This window comes from Candoia aspera, chromosome 2 (genome assembly GCF_035149785.1).
Source record: "Candoia aspera isolate rCanAsp1 chromosome 2, rCanAsp1.hap2, whole genome shotgun sequence".
Lineage (NCBI taxonomy): Eukaryota > Metazoa > Chordata > Lepidosauria > Squamata > Boidae > Candoia > Candoia aspera.
In genome coordinates this window covers 57,014,215-57,031,365 of record NC_086154.1, presented here as the reverse complement: position 1 = coordinate 57,031,365, position 17,151 = coordinate 57,014,215, and the positions used below count along the sequence as shown (strand labels likewise).

The 17,151-nt window shown below is 41.0% G+C and overlaps 1 protein-coding gene across 1 annotated transcript in view; it reads left to right on the top strand.

Annotated features, from left to right (window-relative positions):
- Positions 1 to 17,151, top strand: part of STAB1 (stabilin 1) — a 105,589-nt gene that overhangs the window by 16,322 nt on the left and 72,116 nt on the right. Inside the window, exons 8-13 of the mRNA XM_063292860.1 lie at positions 2,611 to 2,867; positions 4,655 to 4,788; positions 6,689 to 6,816; positions 7,914 to 8,002; positions 11,845 to 11,967; positions 16,679 to 16,822. Of these exons, the coding sequence (XP_063148930.1) occupies positions 2,611 to 2,867; positions 4,655 to 4,788; positions 6,689 to 6,816; positions 7,914 to 8,002; positions 11,845 to 11,967; positions 16,679 to 16,822 (875 nt within the window). The remainder of the gene's footprint in view (positions 1 to 2,610; positions 2,868 to 4,654; positions 4,789 to 6,688; positions 6,817 to 7,913; positions 8,003 to 11,844; positions 11,968 to 16,678; positions 16,823 to 17,151) is intronic.

Here is a 17,151-nt window from a genome sequence, read left to right as displayed (position 1 = left end):
CATGAAATGTGATTTAGAAATAGTTCACACCTCAGTTTCTTACGTAGGACAAATGGGCTAATTTTTCAGGAGTCCTCAGAGTGTACAGCCAACTCAGAGAGACATTTTTCAGTCCAAGATATATTTCACCAATGCTGAATTTACTTTACTTACATTCCTACCCTACAAAATAAAAGGGATTTGAGCAATTTGTATTGTAAGAGCTGCCTCAAGGCTGTGGCCAGCTATAGAATATCTGCCACAGGAAGGCCAAGCCCCAAACCTCACAATGTGCTCTCCACTCCTTTCATCATTTGGTGAAAGCATTAAATCCTTCAGATGCCTCTGGCAGTATAACAAAAGACAGAAATGGCATTCAAAATTATCTTGATTGATTAGATAACTGAACTGAAAATAAGAGACAAAATGTCAGGGATCCAAAGGGAAAGCTCTTCTCTGGGGAAGAAAATGCACAGGTATGGATTCTGGGTACCTGGTTTGGTACTAGGTCAGTTGAGAAGGCTGTGGGAATTGTAGTTTCTCACAAGCTGACTCTGAGTCAGCAGGGTCAAGTGAAAGCTCCCTGCCCTTGGGAGGGTTCATACAGTGGCTAGACAGCCTTCAGTCAGAGGTGCTTCCATTTGGATTTTGGAAGTCATCAGGAAATGGACTTGATGCACTAAATGTGCCCTTCCAGTTCTCTGATGCTATGACTGTAATATAGTACACATTTTATCATAATTAAACCTGGTCAATCAACAGTATATAAGGAGAAAAATATGCATGACACCACAACCCTGGTATACATGTATTCCCCTTGTGTTATTTCTGAAATTAATTGGGTGCCTACATTTGGAACTGAGTGGATTATCTTCAAGGCATCCATATGTAGAATAGATTATCGTACTCTACTCTGCAAGTTACCAAGTAGGTTGTCATTTGCTAGGAAGAGCCATAACAAGAGGCCAACTCAACAAATAAAAGTCCCTTTGCTCTAGGTTCCCTTGGCTCCCAACCTCCAGTAACACTAAGCAATACAGAAGGGCTCCACAACTGATGGCACTGAAAACTATAATGAGACCCAAGACAATCGAAGAGAAGTTCAACCACTCTGTCTCCTGCTAAAGCTTGTCCACCTTGCCCCAAATCACTTTCAAAATCAGATCAATAAGAAACCAGGGAATTGGTGAATTTGATTTAATTTAATTTTTTGTTATTATAAGGCTTTATTTCTGTTTCCCAAAAGGTTCCTTTCCCATATCCTTCCTGCCCTTGACCCATCTGATTGAGGTCGATGATCAGAATAAATATATTAGTGACCCAGCCTTTGTCTTTTGTAAACCTCATGGGTTAGTGCTTGTTTATTTTTTCAGAGGAAAGGACCCAGTGTCTGAAAACCTCACCCAGCTCTGTATAGACATGTGAGAAAGAAGGAATAGCCAAAATCTACAAGAGGCTATGTGTGATAAAGTTGAGCAAAGTCAGAGGAAAGACCACAAGATTTGGTCAAAGCCAGGCAACCAACAATTCTTGTGTATTTCTCTGGATAGTCATCCCTCTGCCCATAAAAAAATAACTCAGAGGCCCTTCAGAGTGTAGTAAAATAAAACCAAGTCTCCCCTGAGTAGAGCTGAGCTTCTGGTAACTATATGGCCATATAATGGTTTGCCACTGCATTCTTCCTGGTAAGAATTTTTGACTTCCCTTTTTATTTTGCAGACCTGAGATTTCTCAGTTGTCTGTCATCCAAGTACTAACAAATGGTTTGGGGCCTGGATATCTGCAGGACTGCCTTCTCCCAGGAACATCTCACCTTGTAGGACTGAGTAGGGCAGGTTTATTCTGGATCCCTTCTCTCAGGGACTGTCATATGCGGGGATACCAGGGGTATACCTTTGTAGCTGCAGCCCTCCTCCTCTGGAATAGTTTGTCCCCAGGTTTCCAAATGGCTTCTTCCCTCCTGGAAAGCCCATTAAAACATGGCCATGAAGCCAGCTTGCTATGACTTCTTCCTTTACTGAGGCATGGTGCTTCAATTGCTGGTCTCCTGAGTGTGGTATTCTTGGTTTTTACATTTTTAGTATTTATTGTCCTATCAATTTGGCCTATGTTGTGATTCATATTTTATACCTAATTTTGTTTTTACTGTTATCTGAATATACAAAGATAGGAAATAAGGTGCTACTCAGAGTCGGGTTCAATTGGAGCAGCTTATGAGATTGCAAATAAATAAATAAATGACCAACCAGGTCCCATCTAGCTTAGCTTTTTTGAGATCAGCCAGAATTGGCTAGGTAGTCCCACCTATTTTGGAGAAAGACTTGATTCAGGTCAGTGGTTTTAATGCAGACCTAGCTCAAGATCACCGTGTTTTAAAGAAGTAAATACATGATGAAGGAAATTGATTGGATATTACAGACAGTATCTTTGCTTCCATATTTGAGCACTATGGGCTTTGGGTGTTCTGGAGAATCATATAATCAGGGTTGGGGAATTGCTTACAGCTTAGGAACTAGTTATCCTTGCTCTGACTGGTAAGGGCTTGATTCCTCAGATGCAGAACCTACTGCCATTGAAAGCTGACTTTTGAATATTATAGCTCTTAATGTTCTTCATTTACTTTATTTTCAGCCCAGGATCCCTGTAGCTCCTCTCCATGTTCCTCATCTGCGGTTTGCAAGACTGTTGGGGAAACCAAATATCAGTGCATTTGTGCAGAGGGATACCAAGGAAATGGGAGAGTGTGCCAACCCAGAAATCCCTGTTTGGTCAATAATGGAGGCTGCCCCATAAATACCACCAACTGTGCTGTTACGGGTCCAGGAAAGGTAAACAGGGCCTTGCAGTGTACTTTGATTGTAGCAGCCATATATGAAAGGAGACAGTCAGAATAGGGCCAAGGTATTTGAGGGACCACCTATCGCCCATGGTCTCTGCCTAGCTAGTACATGACAGCAGAGTTGACACTGTCTGAGTCCCTTCAATTAAATACTGTTATCTGTTGGGACCAGGAAGCATGGCACTTGTTGGATGTATCTGTTATTTTTGTTTATGTTTGTATATTGTGTCCAGATCCCATCTTAATTTTGGTTTGTACTGGTTTTTATGTTATTATTTGTGAATCACCCAGAGTCGGTTGGAATCAGGAGATGTCTAAATTGAATTAAATTTAAAAATACATATTGGGCCATATACTGTCCATATAAATGGAATTATTATGTTATTCCTTTTAAATGTATGCTGTTTTCCAGATAATACAAAGACCTATTTTTAAAAAGATAGAAGATAAAATCTCTCTTCCAGCAAGCTTTTAATTCTGAAATATTTATCACCCACCATGAAAGCAGCAATTGGATTTAGTCAATCTCAAATTATCTTTTTTTATTTTGGGATAAAATTGCAATTACTCTATCTGCATGCCTTTATCATTGTTACAGATGCTTTCTAGCATAGATCTGTCTGCCAAAAAAGCATCATAGGCCCTTGTCTGAAAATGTTAATTCACATTGACTTATTTTAGACTACCCAAAGTTTTACTAGAAAGTAAATCCCTTTGCATTCAGTGGGACTTTAATCCTTAATAAATTTGCTTTAAATGGCACCTTGATTTGTTTCAAGATTTGAAATTAATCATTAGGAGTATAAACTACCATCATGTAAGTTAATCACATATATCATCTTACCCCAATTTACACCCCAGTCTTACTCCATCTTATACCCTCCAGATATGCTAGGATTGCTAGTCCCAGAATTTTCAACCAGTTATAATTTTAAAACATCAGGAAGGTCACCAAGCTAGGGAATGATAACCCAACATCTTCCATTTCCAACATTATCTTGTTGAAATTCTTTTACCAGAAATTAAATAAATGAATTGGACATCGGTCAACTCAGTTACTGCATTTTTTCCCAATCAGTCAAGTGATGCTAATATTCCTAGTGCTGTTACTTTTAAATTAAAAAAAAAAAAACTAGCAACATAGCAGCCAGCTGGACAAAGGTTAATTAATTTTATTCTAGATCACTGATAGTGACATTTAGTACTTAGCAATTTCTCTCAAAACATGCTTAGGTAATGACACTGAATTTCCAAATTATGCTCAAACAAGGGAGTAGAATATTAAAATGGAAATAGCTTCTTCAGTTCATGTGGAGACCAGCAGCGATGGGGAAACTCATTCAGCCATGAGCTGGGATCTTTGTGTCAGCAGTTTCTTCTTGACACATACTCTGTCCGGAGATTCTGACATGCCCACTCAGCATGGATTCATTAAGAGGGGTAGAATGGAGGAAGATAGTGTGTCTCTCTGCCCATTCACAGGCATGTCCTTCACTGCCTCACCTTTCAATTGAAATGGAAACAATTTTATTCCCAAGTTGAGCTATTGACATGACACAAAGGGCATAAAGATTGGAGTCCCTTCATTGCTCAACTAACTCACACTGGTCAACAGAAAAGCAGAAGGGGAAATCTTCATCCACGTTGTGGCATACTGGATAGCAAGGTTAAACCAACTCTGCCCTCTATTCCTTCTCAAAGACCAAAAAACCCTGGGTAACCAGGCAGAGGTTCTCAGTCAGTGATGCATGATTTCTTTCTTGCACACAAATACAAGGATGAGATTTGCTGAAGAAGCCCGTGAAGTTGTAACTAGTCTGTTTTCTATTTCCATAGTCAATTTGCCGGTGCAAAACAGGAATGACAAGTAGAACGAGGGGGGGAAATGATTGCGAACCCATCAGAAGATGCTTTGGTTATTGTGGCGTAAGTGTACAAAAGTGTGAAGTGGCCCCTGATGGGAATTTCAAGTAAGTAATTCAGAAACCCAGCATGAATTCAATACAGAAGCTATTCTGGACCTCTATTGTTTTGTTGCAATGCTAAATTCAGAAGAAAGCCTGCAATTGAGATGCCTGGCTTACACAGTTTCTATTTATCTTAGATCTTCAAAAAAGAGATGAAGGACTTTAATTCCAAGTGATCTTGATACATGTATTTATTTTCTGTTAAGTCTTTGATCCCATTTTTCTCCTAAAAAGCTCAGATCAGACAGGGTAGGTAACATAAGATCGATGATCACAATCATCGTCTACTTCTGTGTTTCCTTCCTCCCAGTTTCCTGTCCAGAGGAGATAATTACAGTTGGGTGAGATATGATTTATAGCAAATAAATGGCATGGAAGGAAAGTTTTAACTTGCTTCTTTCCCCATTACTGCACCTCTGACCATATTAAACTTAAACACATTCTAATGTTGCACGTATTTTGGGCCATCATAGACTGTTAATAACCCATTAAGTAAGGCCAAGAGACTGACATTCCAAAGTGACTACCACAGTTACTCTAGGTGTGGTCTAGAGCAGAAGTAGGGAATCTGTGGAATTCCAGTTGCTGGACATTAACTCAACTCATCCTTGATCAGTCTGTGCTGGCTGGAACTGGTAGGATTTATAGTCCATTGACATATTGAGTTCCCAGCCCTAGCAATAAATCCTAAATTTTCTAGCACTTCAACTAAAGCACAAGCTTGCCTAAAATATATTATGTTTTCAAATTACGAATAAAACAAATCAATATATTGGAAAACCAAAAATAGAAGGGGGTAATTATTGAACACAGATGTTTGTAGATCCAGCCATATATCAGTCATTCTGAAAACTCCTTTCCTGAATATTGACAACAGCTTTTGGGGAATCCCCACTACAAACATACTCAAATTATATGTTTTGAACCAATATGACAATAGCTACAAATACAATATGACAATAGCTACAAATACATCAAAGTTCCTAAAATGTATCTGTTATTTATTGAAAGCAGCAGGAGTTCAGCAGCTGATGATACTGGAAAGCTACTTATCCTCCATCAGTTCCAATATGAAAGAAAACATGTGTTAATTGCCAATATTAGATCCCAATAACTGGAAGGCAGCTTGTAATATTTCTCCTTGCAGAAGGTGTTCTCTCTAGTGAGGCCTTTCTGTGGCCACTAGGCAGAGCAAAACTGTTCAGCTGTGCATAGGAGTGGCCACTTCTTTCGAGCCTCATTGAGATCCACTAGACTGCAACAGAAGAATGTTGCTTTTCCTTTGAAAATTAGCTCAATTATGCAGTTCTTGGTTGTGATTCTCAGTAGCATCCCATTTTACAATGAATAATTACTGTCCTGGAAATTCTTTTAAAAATAATTACTGTCCCGGAAATTATTTTACAATTCCAAGGACAGAATCACATGCTCACCTAGGTTCACCTAGGACATTTGACAAATTCAGATGTGAACTAGGGTAGCCTTCCTCAGTGTGATGCTCCTCAGATGTGTTGGACTTCTACTTCCACAGTAGCCCAGCTGCACTGGATTTGAAGCTTAGCATCATCAGGATGATGCCATCCAGGAAGGTTGACACTGGCACTTTCCACTTCTTTTGTCACTGCGTGCCCAGAGTGACCTTGATATTATAGATGTCATTTGCAACTGACAGTTTTGCTTTGTTCTATTCATTTTTCAAACCACCCCTATATGAATTAAAGTGACAAATGTGGATACCTGGATATGAATATTTGAATGTTAATCTATATTTTCTGGTGTCCTCCTTGCTAAAGGAGTAAATAGCTGCTAAATAGTTGCTAAATTATACGTGAATTGGTTGCCAAAAACTTAATAATGGGCCAGCTCCCCCAAACCCATCTTATTCTTCTCCTGTTTTGTTCAGCTGCATCTGCCCAGAGGGAGAAATTGAAGTTGGAGGTAGCTGTCACAAAACTATCTTGCGTGAAATCTTTAAACTAAATACAGAAGGAAGTAGGAGCACACAGCTGGAGGATGCAGTGACACTGTTTGGTAACTTTCTTTTCTGAGCAAATTTAACCACACATAACTGCTATGTGCTAGAACATAATTAAAACATTCCAGTTGCCTCAGGTTGATTTATTTGAATACACATTGTTGCTGGCTCCAGAGTTATTGTGTAAATGCTTTACTCAGGGCATATACTGTATGCTTACTTAAAGGATAGCAGTATTGATTAAATTAGCTTGTTATTTCATAAAAGAATTGAAATATAATCCAGGGCAGGCAGACCTTTAGTTCATAGCAAGTATAGGTTTCAGCAAAAGGAAAAATGTAATTCAGTTGGTTGGGTGAAATTGTCACTCTCATTTGTAGCTAAACTGAATAACATATCAGGGTTCCATAGCTACTTCTCCTAACTTGCTTATCTTTTTCTTTCCTTGAAAAGAGTCCTTGATATCCAAGGATGCTGAAAATGTTTGTTGGGTTTTTTGGCGGGGGTGGTGGTGGTGGAGGATGCAAATGCTAAAGATAACTTGATATTATATTAATAAAATAAATTCAAAAGAGATCCCAAGTATACCTAAAAGACTTTCCTAACCATGCATCACTAAATATAGCAGACATACATATTAAAATGAAAAATTAAGTATATGCCCCATCCTTCCACTTCCCCTTTTGTGAAAAATATGTAAGTACTTGCATATGTTTCCCAGTCTGGCAAGTGGCAGCTGGGTAGGACAATGCAGATTGGAAAAATGAAGTAGGGTGTTGGGGAAGAGTTGAATGTCTCCCTCAACATTTCAATCCAATTGAGGGCAGCCTGCAGGGATCCTAGAAAAATGAAATGCAAGAAATTAGAATTTTCTTTAAGTTTGACCAATAAACTTAGCTCTCCCTCCAAGGAATAGCCAAACAAAAAGATACATCAGAAAAACAGCACATAGAAAAAAAAAGTGAGTCCTCCCATTTTCTTAAGGTAGGGGATAGAAACAGAAATGTGATGAAGATGTCTTCATAAAAACTTCAACTTCATGCAAATAGGACAAATGTTCTGTTAAGGAAAAAATGCATCCAGTCAGATGTATAATTATTTATGATATTCAGGTTTTTTTTTAATGTATATGTGGTGTGGAATCTTTTAACAGCTAAAGGTTGTTCATTACCCTTGGAGAAATATGGGCCTTTCACAGTACTTGTGCCTATTGGACAGACCCTTCCTAAAATTAACTTCAATGTAAGTACTCTTATCTCTTTTTAATTTATTGATTGATTGATTTTCTATCCCGCCTTTATTATTTTTATAAATAACTCAAGGCAGCGAGCATACCTAATACTCCTCCTCCTATTTTCCCATATTTGTATCTGAAGTAAGGCTACCACATCTGGCCTGCAGAAATCTACATGATCCCTAGATTGCAATAAAGAAATACAGAAAACTCCAACTCTTTGCTGCCATCAAGTGGTGGTCTGGAGTTTTGCAGCTCAGATATAGTAGCTCTATTCTGTAGAAAATGGGAAAAGTCTGTGGCTGTGGAGAAACAGTCTTTCAACCACTATTATTGGGGTTGGGCACGCTTTGAAAAGTATTCAGAAGCACTTTGGGCCTCAGAAGAGCCCAAACACAGCACCCATCAGCTGTTCGTTAAAGCAGCCGGACTTTGGGGGGCTTCCACGCCAGCCTAAGCACAGATGCTCCTGCTTTAAGGAACCCAGTTTGAAAACAGCAGCACTTTTGCTACCGTGACTGTGCTTATCAATAACTACATTAGTCTAAACAACAGCCTATGTGTGGAGTCCCTGGTGCTCTCTGAGCCTTGTTGTTTTCTTGCAGATGTTTCATTGCCAGACTAGGCAACATCTTCCATGCAAAACTGAAGACGTTGCCTAGTCTGGCAATGAAACGTCTGCAAGAAAACAACAAGGCTCAGAGAGCACCAAGGACTCCACAGTTCAACCCTGAGCTACAAATATTTGCTTCAATTGGCAGCCTATGTGTGCCAGGGTGCAAATCCGTTCTTTATAAATTGAAGGACACAATTATTGTCTTACACTGAAGGCATTGCTGCAATAATTAAGAGATATTGGTAAAAAAAGAAAGATAAGACTCTCAACTGTTTCCATGCTTTAACTTCACTGTTTTCAACATAAGATAATCTCTTTCCCTTGCTCCTCACTGATATCTGACATGAAGCTCATATTGGTGGATTTTAAAAGGCAACTTATTTAAAACAAAGTGATTACTCTGAAAATAAGTGGGTGGGCTTAAATATTTCAACTTAATTGAGGCATCAACACTAGATTTTCCATCTGTGATGTTGAAATGAGACACAGGGAAAGAGTTCAAAGTGTTCAGTTTCTCAACTGCTATTATTTAAATGTCTTAGTAGATATTTTAATTGTCTCCCTGACATCAGTGGACCAAAAACCTACATCATTTAACATATCAAGGCTTTCACATTGAACTATATCAGGATAAAAAGGAAATTGCAATCCCATTGAAGGATATTTAAGCACCCCATCTCCCACCCAAGTCATCTAAATTGCATTAGCCTCCTTCATTCCTAGCATGTGGTAGCTGAATATCAGCAGTAATTTTTGAAAAGCAGTTAATTTCAATTAAATAATGTGTTTTGCTATTGGGTTTTTTCACCATTAACAGCAGTGGCATTTAGTCACTTCATTCAGTTAAGTATCTTTTCTGAATGATCTTATTTATCATCTTTCTTACACTATAATCATCCTTTGGTTAATCAAACATGTTGATCTTAACAGATATTATATCCAGGTACATTTTTCAAGAGTAAAGCCTACTGAACAGTGTTACTTTTGAGTAAATAAGCATAGCATGAGTTCTCAAGTTTGATGACACAGGAATCCCCCAAAATAAACTTGTATTGCCCCCTTTATGAATAACACTAATAACTTTATGGTGTCAGGGTTGGGTAAGAAATAAATATATCATTGGATCATTATATACTTTTAAATTTTTAATTTTAATCTATATATCAGATTAAAAATTATGAAACCTTAACAACTGTATAAAATAAAACTATTTCCTTAGAAATTAAAAATTCCAATAAAATGTAAAATCATATTTTAATGGAAAGGATGAATTTGCTTTTATTGCTGATGCATGCAGGATAATTGAGAGAGCCAAAGAATATCAAAAAGAAATCACTATATGCTTCACAGATTATAGAAAGGCCTTTGATTGTGTTGATCACATCAAGCTGTGGAATGTGCTCAGAAAAATGGGAATCCCAGAACATCTTGTTCTTCTCATGAGAAAGATATATAAAGGCCAGGAAGCCACATTATGGCCAGAACTTGGTGAAACAGACTGGCTCCAGGTTGGCAAAGGAGTGAGACAAGGCTGTATACTCTTCCTTTATTTATTCAACCTATATGCTAATTATACATGAAAGGAAGCTTGATTAGAAGAAGATGAGTGTGGTTTTAAAACTGGAGGAAGAAACATCAATAACCTGCGCTATGCTGATTACGCTACCCTGATAACCAATATTGCAAAGAATCTGCTCTAGTAATAAAAGTCAAGGAACACAGGGAAAAAATGTGACTAAAGTTACTGTAAAGATAAAGGAGACCAAACTATTGAAAACAGGTATGACAATCAGCCTTAGAACTGACAATGAAAATATCAAAGTGGTGGATAGCTTCTGCGTTTTAGGATCACCCATCAACAGTAAAGAAACAAGCAGTCAAGAAATACACTGCAGGCCAGTGTCCTGTACTTGGTAGATTAGCCATAAAGGCTTTGGAAAAGATACTCAGATGCCATGATGCATCTATAGCTACAAAGATAGAATAGTGCAAGTCATGGTATTCCCTGTGACACTCTATGGAAACTTTGGTGTTGGAAAAGGCTCCCAAGAATACTGTGGACAGCCAAGAAAACAAATCAATAGATCATCAAACAAATCAAACCAGAGTTCTCACTTGAGGCACAAATGACCAGGCTCAGATTATCCTACTTTGAACATTATGTGAAGACCTAGCTTTCTAGAGAAGACTCTAATGCTGGGAAAGATGGAAAGAATGAGAAGAGGATGACTAGCAGCAAGGTGGATAGACTCAGTTATAGTGGCGATGAGTACACCCTTGGTAGACCTGAAAGACCAGGTTAGGGATAGATCGTCATGGAGAAAATCTATCTATGTAGTCACTGAGAGTCAACACTAACTTGATGGTACATAATTAACTCATCAAATCAATGAACATGCTTATTTTTGCATAACCCTGAAATCTGGGTTTCATTTGAAGAGAGTCACCCTCATTTACCAATATCAGAGGAAGGGGAAGAAAATGGTGTTTTCTTGCCTTGAATAAGCTTCTCTTAAACTCCTCTTTAAAAGCTACAGCTTGCAAAACACTGCCAGTAGCTTTCAGTGCTGCCTCTTCCCAGGGCAGCAATTATCCATCTCCCTTTCCCTTCCCCTCCACTGTAATTCTCTCTGAAGAGCAAACACACTGGGTAAAAATACCAAATGAAAAGAACACACAAGCTTTATGGAACTGATAATCCTGCTCAGAAAGGATTGGCAAGGAAGGTGAATCTCCATCTGTTGTCCTGTGACACCGCCCCCACCCCCCAGGGTCATAACATTTTAAGAAATGCTGACGTATAAGGTTGCTCTTTCAATAGCATTTTGTATATGCTAGACATTCATGGTGCTAAGATTACATTTTATTACCAAAAAAAAGTGACATCAAAACTCATCTAAAGAAAAGAAGGACAATACCATAAAACTTTGAATGCAGGTGTCAGGTAATGTGTCGTCTAGGTGTGTTATTTAAAAAAGAAATAAAATCATGTGTTAAAGGAGAGAGAAGCAAAAAAATACAGAAATGATCCAATATGTGTCATCATAAATTATTTGGCCTAATTTTTCCATGGAAATTAGAAATAATGCCCTAGCGTGATATGTTTACAAAACTAATACAATACATTACCATATTAGATTTTTGTAGAGTGAAATTAGAAATGTTATTATACTGGACATGCGGCATACAGAGTAATGCTTCTTGATTTTGATACCTCCTCTTCTCTTTATAAAGGTCACATATGCAGAGAAATTATGCAGGGAGCATATAATACCTGGGCAGCACTTGATAAACGATATGAGGAAGACTGGGGTCGTTTGGACATTATCTGGACATAAAGTGGTATTTCATGAACAGGTAAATGCTTTTTACAAACTTGAGATTCTAAAAATTAAGCTATAGCTCAAGATACAAGTTTGTCCTTCCTTCCTTCCTTCCTTCCTTCCTTCCTTCCTTCCTTCCTTCCTTCCTGCCTTCCTGCCTTCCTGCCTTCCTGCCTTCCTGCCTTCCTGCCTTCCTGCCTTTTCATACGGAAGTTTTAGGTCAGTTTTAAATAGCCCAAGGGAAGGTGTCCAATGTTTTCCTCTACAATTATTAAAGATTAGTCTTATATTTTACTCAGTATCACAATTACTTTTCACTGATTTAAATCAAACATGTTGATATATCTTTAGCTTTTCATTTGTTTTCCAATGCAAGCAAACAGTATTTGTTTACATTTTCCCTTTATTTATTTAATAAGCTGCCCAACTCCTAAACAACTCTGGGTAGCTGAGTGGCTTACAACTAGCACCCAACATATTAAAAGAAACGCAGCTGACAAGAAGAGCAACACACACAACATACCAAGACTGGAACAAATCAGATCTAAAGTTTGCTGCTTGCTGCCTGCGGTTACTGTCCTGGTTGCTGCTTGCCTGCTGCCACTCCTGCTGCCTGCCACTTGCTGCGTTGCCGTGTTGCAGATTTGCAGCTGAGAATCTGTGGCTGGAGAACCTGTCCAGGCTAGAGGAGCAGGCTGGGAGACAAGTCGTGCTTGCGGCATTGGCCACATTTGCTGCCTATCACATTTGCTGCTTGTTTGTGGATTTTGTAGCCGTGCTTGTAGACCTTACAGACTTTGTGGCGGTTTTGTGCTGTGCAGCTTTTTCTGCTGTGGACATCTCTCCCCCCGCAGACTTTTTGCTTTGGACAGCTCTCCCCTTGCTGGACATCTCTTCCATCATGGACTTTTGGTGGAGGCAAGGGTGCTTTTTTGGGTTCCATCTACCGGTTAAGTTGCCTACAATTGTGGACTGTGGGTTTCCCACTGTAGCCTGCCCCCTTCCCTCTGGGTGAGAGCCAGAGGAGAGGATTGGTGGAGCTGGGGGTGAATGGATTGGGAGCCCTTAACCAGCTAGTGAGAGCAGCAGGGGAGGGAACCCTGTGAGTGTGAGTGTTGTATGTTTATGGGTGGAGCAGGGAGGTGGTCACTGGGTACCCTGATCACACTGAGAGCTAGTGAAGCTAAAGTGCCTCAGGATGCCTGGCTTCCCCTCCCTGGGAGAATGGACTGGAGGACACCAGGTTTCCCCAACCTCTGGAATTGGGGGGCTTGGACTGGGGGATGGTGCTGCTTTTAGGGAGTAGGGACGGGCTGAAGTATTATGGTGGTGATGGCCATGGGGAGATACGGTGGGAGAAAAAGAGCAGGCTGCTCTCAGGGAATGTAGGGCATTGTCTTATACTGGTTTCGCATTCCAGCTCCCTGGTATCAGCCCCTGTACCCAGTCAGCAGAACTTCAGAGGCCCCTGTTTTGGGCTGCTGCTTTTAAGTCTGTAATAAAGCCTCCCTCAACTACAATCTAATTGTCAATGAGAGGGCCGAACTGGCATGCATTACCAAGACCTGGCTGGATCTGGAAGGTGGGGCATGGCCCTTTCAGAGATATGCCCAGCTGGCTTTCAGGTGTGGCATCAGCCAAGACCCTGAGGCAGGGGTGGAGGTGTGGCAATTTTCATCCGGGAATCTCTTACGGCTTTCAAGCTCCACAGGTCACCGGATGTGAGACCCTGTTCATTAAGTTGGGCTCTAAGGATCAGTTGGGATTGTTGCTGTTGTACCAGCCTCCCTGCTGCACAGCAACCTCCCTGCCTGAGTTCCTTGACTCCATTTCTGGGTTGGCAGTGGAGTTCCCCAGATTTATGGTCTTGGGGGACTTCAATCTGCCTTCTCTAGGAGTGGCTCTGAGGTGGCTCAGGAGTTCATGGCTACCATGACAGCCATGGACCTATCCCAGGTCATCTAGAACCTGACACAGGACAGTGGTCACACAGTGGATCTGGTGTTCCTGTTGGAGCAGTGGCTATGTGATCTGAAATTGGGGGAGTCTCCCTTGTCATGGTCAGATCATGTCCTGATTACCATGGGGTTCTCTAGCACTACTATCCACTGCAGGGAGGCTGGACCCATTAAATTGATCTCCCCCCAGTAACTGATGAACACAGATTGATTGATTGATTGATTGATTGATTGATTGATTGATTGATGCAATTTATATGGCTGCCCAACTCACTCACAGTGACTCCGGGTGGCTTACAGAAATAAAATCCCAAATACAAAACCCACTACACCCCTACTCCTGATGGGTGGGATTTCACATGGATTTCAGAGGGAACTGGGGGCTGTTCCTGCTGATCTGCTGCATGGTCCATCTGAAGCCTTGGTCGCCACTTAGAATAGGGGGGTGACTGAGGCTTTGGATCGGATCGCACCTATGCAACCTCTCACCTCTTGTGGATCCTGTCACTCCCTGAGGTATGTAGAGGAGTTGAGGGAGATGAAATGAGAGAAGTGACATCTAGAGCATCCCTGGCATTCAAAAAAGGATGAACTCGACTGAACATGGGTTAGAACCACTATTAAAGCCTACCTAGTGGTGGTAAGGGTGGCGAAGCACCAGCACTACCCTGCCCTTATTGCATCCACAGATAGCCATCCTGTAGCCCTGTTTCAGGTCACATGTGCCCTATTGGATAGAGGGGACTTGGAGAACCTTCTGGATTATCTTTCAGTTGGGATTCTGTAATGATATGTGAGAAAGGCTTGAAAGACAGGGCAAAGAGATGCTGCCTAGGGAACGGTCAGATAATAGAGGGCATAGCCTGCAGCTGCATAATGGGAGGCTCAGAAGGGACCCTCCCTAGCTTGTCAAGCTGTAAAGGAGATGGCAGGAAATTTGTACTTTCAGACTTGCAAGATTCTGTTAATGTAGCCTTACAATAAAATAAATTAGCTCATCTGGTCGTGTTTCCTATCTGGTCTACCTGAGAAGGCTGACAGATTCAGACCTGGGTATGGGACAGACATTAGTCTTGCTTTTGGATGATCTCTGGTGAGGGCAGGATGGGAGTTGTGCATTCATCTTTGCCCTACTTGACCTCTCTGCTGCTTTCTGTACCATCAACCTTGGTATTCTTCTGGATCAGCTCAGAGGATTGGGGGTGGGCAGCATGGTGTTATGTTGGTTCACCTCCTTTCTCAGGGGTTGATTCCAGTTGGTGCTGATTGTGGGGGGAGAGATCCCACCCTCGGCCCCTACTATGTTGGTGCTGCAGGGTTCAGTGCTCTCTCTTCTCCTATTCAACATCTATATGAGGCCACTGGGCAAGCTCATCCATCACCATGGGGTGAGGTATCATCAGTATGTGGATGATACCCACCTATATATCTCTGCCTCTGGCAAATTAAGTGATGCTATGAACATCTTATCCCAGTGTCTGGAGGCTGCGAAGATCTGAATGGGGAACAACAGGCTTCAGCTGAACTCTGGCAAGACTGAGTAGCTTTGGGTTTTGGGGCCTGCTGGTTCTAGGACTATGCCATCTTTGATGCTGGATGGGGTTTCACTGCCCCAGACAGACCTGGTGTGCAATCAGGGGTCCTCCTAGACTTGTGACTCCTGCTCGAAGAGCAGGTGGCAGTCATGGCTAGGAGAGCCTTTGCACAGCTTTGTGTTGTGTGCCAGTCGTGCCCATTCATAGATCAAGTGGTTCTGCTCACAGTCACTCATGCCCCAGTCACCTCCCATTGAATTACTGTAATGTGCTATACATGGGGCTGCCCATGAAGAGTATCTGGAAGCTTCAGCTGGTGCAAAATGCAGTGGCACGGGCAGTTATGTATACTTCTAGAACAGCACATGTTATGCCTCTGCTCCGCGAGCTGCATTGGTTGCCAGTTTACTTCCAGGTCCAGTTCAGGGTGCTGTTTTTGACCTTTAAAGCCCTTCATGGCATGGGCCGAGTTATTTGAGGGACTGCCTCTCCTCGATTACGTCTGCCCACCCCATCAGTTCCAGCAGAAGAGGCATGCTGCAGGTCCTGTCTGTTAGGGAACTGCACTTGGCAGGTTGCAGGAGGTGGGCCTTCTCTGCTGTGGCACCTGCCTTATGGAACATTCCCCTCTGAAGTGAGGTTAGCACCATCCCTACTTTTTTTTTTTTATCATATGGCATAGCAGTTCGGTGTCCATGCTGCTTTTTCTTGCTGGGAAATCCTTGTGAGGTCCCGCAGCCAGATGTGTAGACTATTTAGCTGTGACAAGTCACATTGCCCGGGGTGCACCACAAAGAGGCTAGTCTACATCCCTACTTACTTTCCAGAACTCCCTCAAGACCTCATTATGTCATCAGGCCTGGGGGTCCCAGGGGACTGATGAGATCTTGAGGTGGCTCCGTTATTGCTGTTAACATCTCATCTGTATGCTTTATGGTTTTTTAAACCTTTTAATTAATGACTGGTTTTTTGATTTACTTATTGTTTTATATCTTGTTGTAAGCCGCCCAGAGTCACTTTTTGTGAGATGCGCAGCCATATAAATTTTATATATTGTATATTTATAAAACAAAGCAAAACAAGAAGGGGACTCCACAATCACCTGTCCCCAAGGCTGGGAGAACAACTAGATCTTCAAAACAGTAACTGCATTTAAAAGTATTAGAATGATTGCAATCAAATGTCAAAGCAATAATAAAACTTAACCATAGAGAAATCTTTACCACAGAATAAACTTGTATTGCTTTCCCAGGTAGCTCCCGTGAGGTACAGTTACTCAGATTCTCCAGACAAAGTCTATCACATCAGGGACTTCAATCTGCCAGCAGTTAATGGCATTATACATCTTGTCAACCCTCTAAGGAAAACAGCCACCATGGACAAAGTCAATGCTCAGGTATGATGAGTATTCTTTTTCCTTATGAAAACAGAGTCATGGGCAGTATATGAGGATGATTCTTTAATCAAATTACCTTTTAAGTATAGGCCACAATTGTATCTCTGATCTAGGATTAATCTAAAGCTTTTCTATTAACATGCTTCTCCAATGCAGCCCCAAACAGCACTGAACTCATATGATGGTTTGACAATATAAAGTTCCACACAACCCCTACTGCATAATATTAGATATACCAGGAAGCATATTTCACTTAGAACCTCATTTTTCCCCAGTTTCCCCAAACTGGCCAGGGGCAGATTTGGAATTTGGAGACAATGTGATGGGTG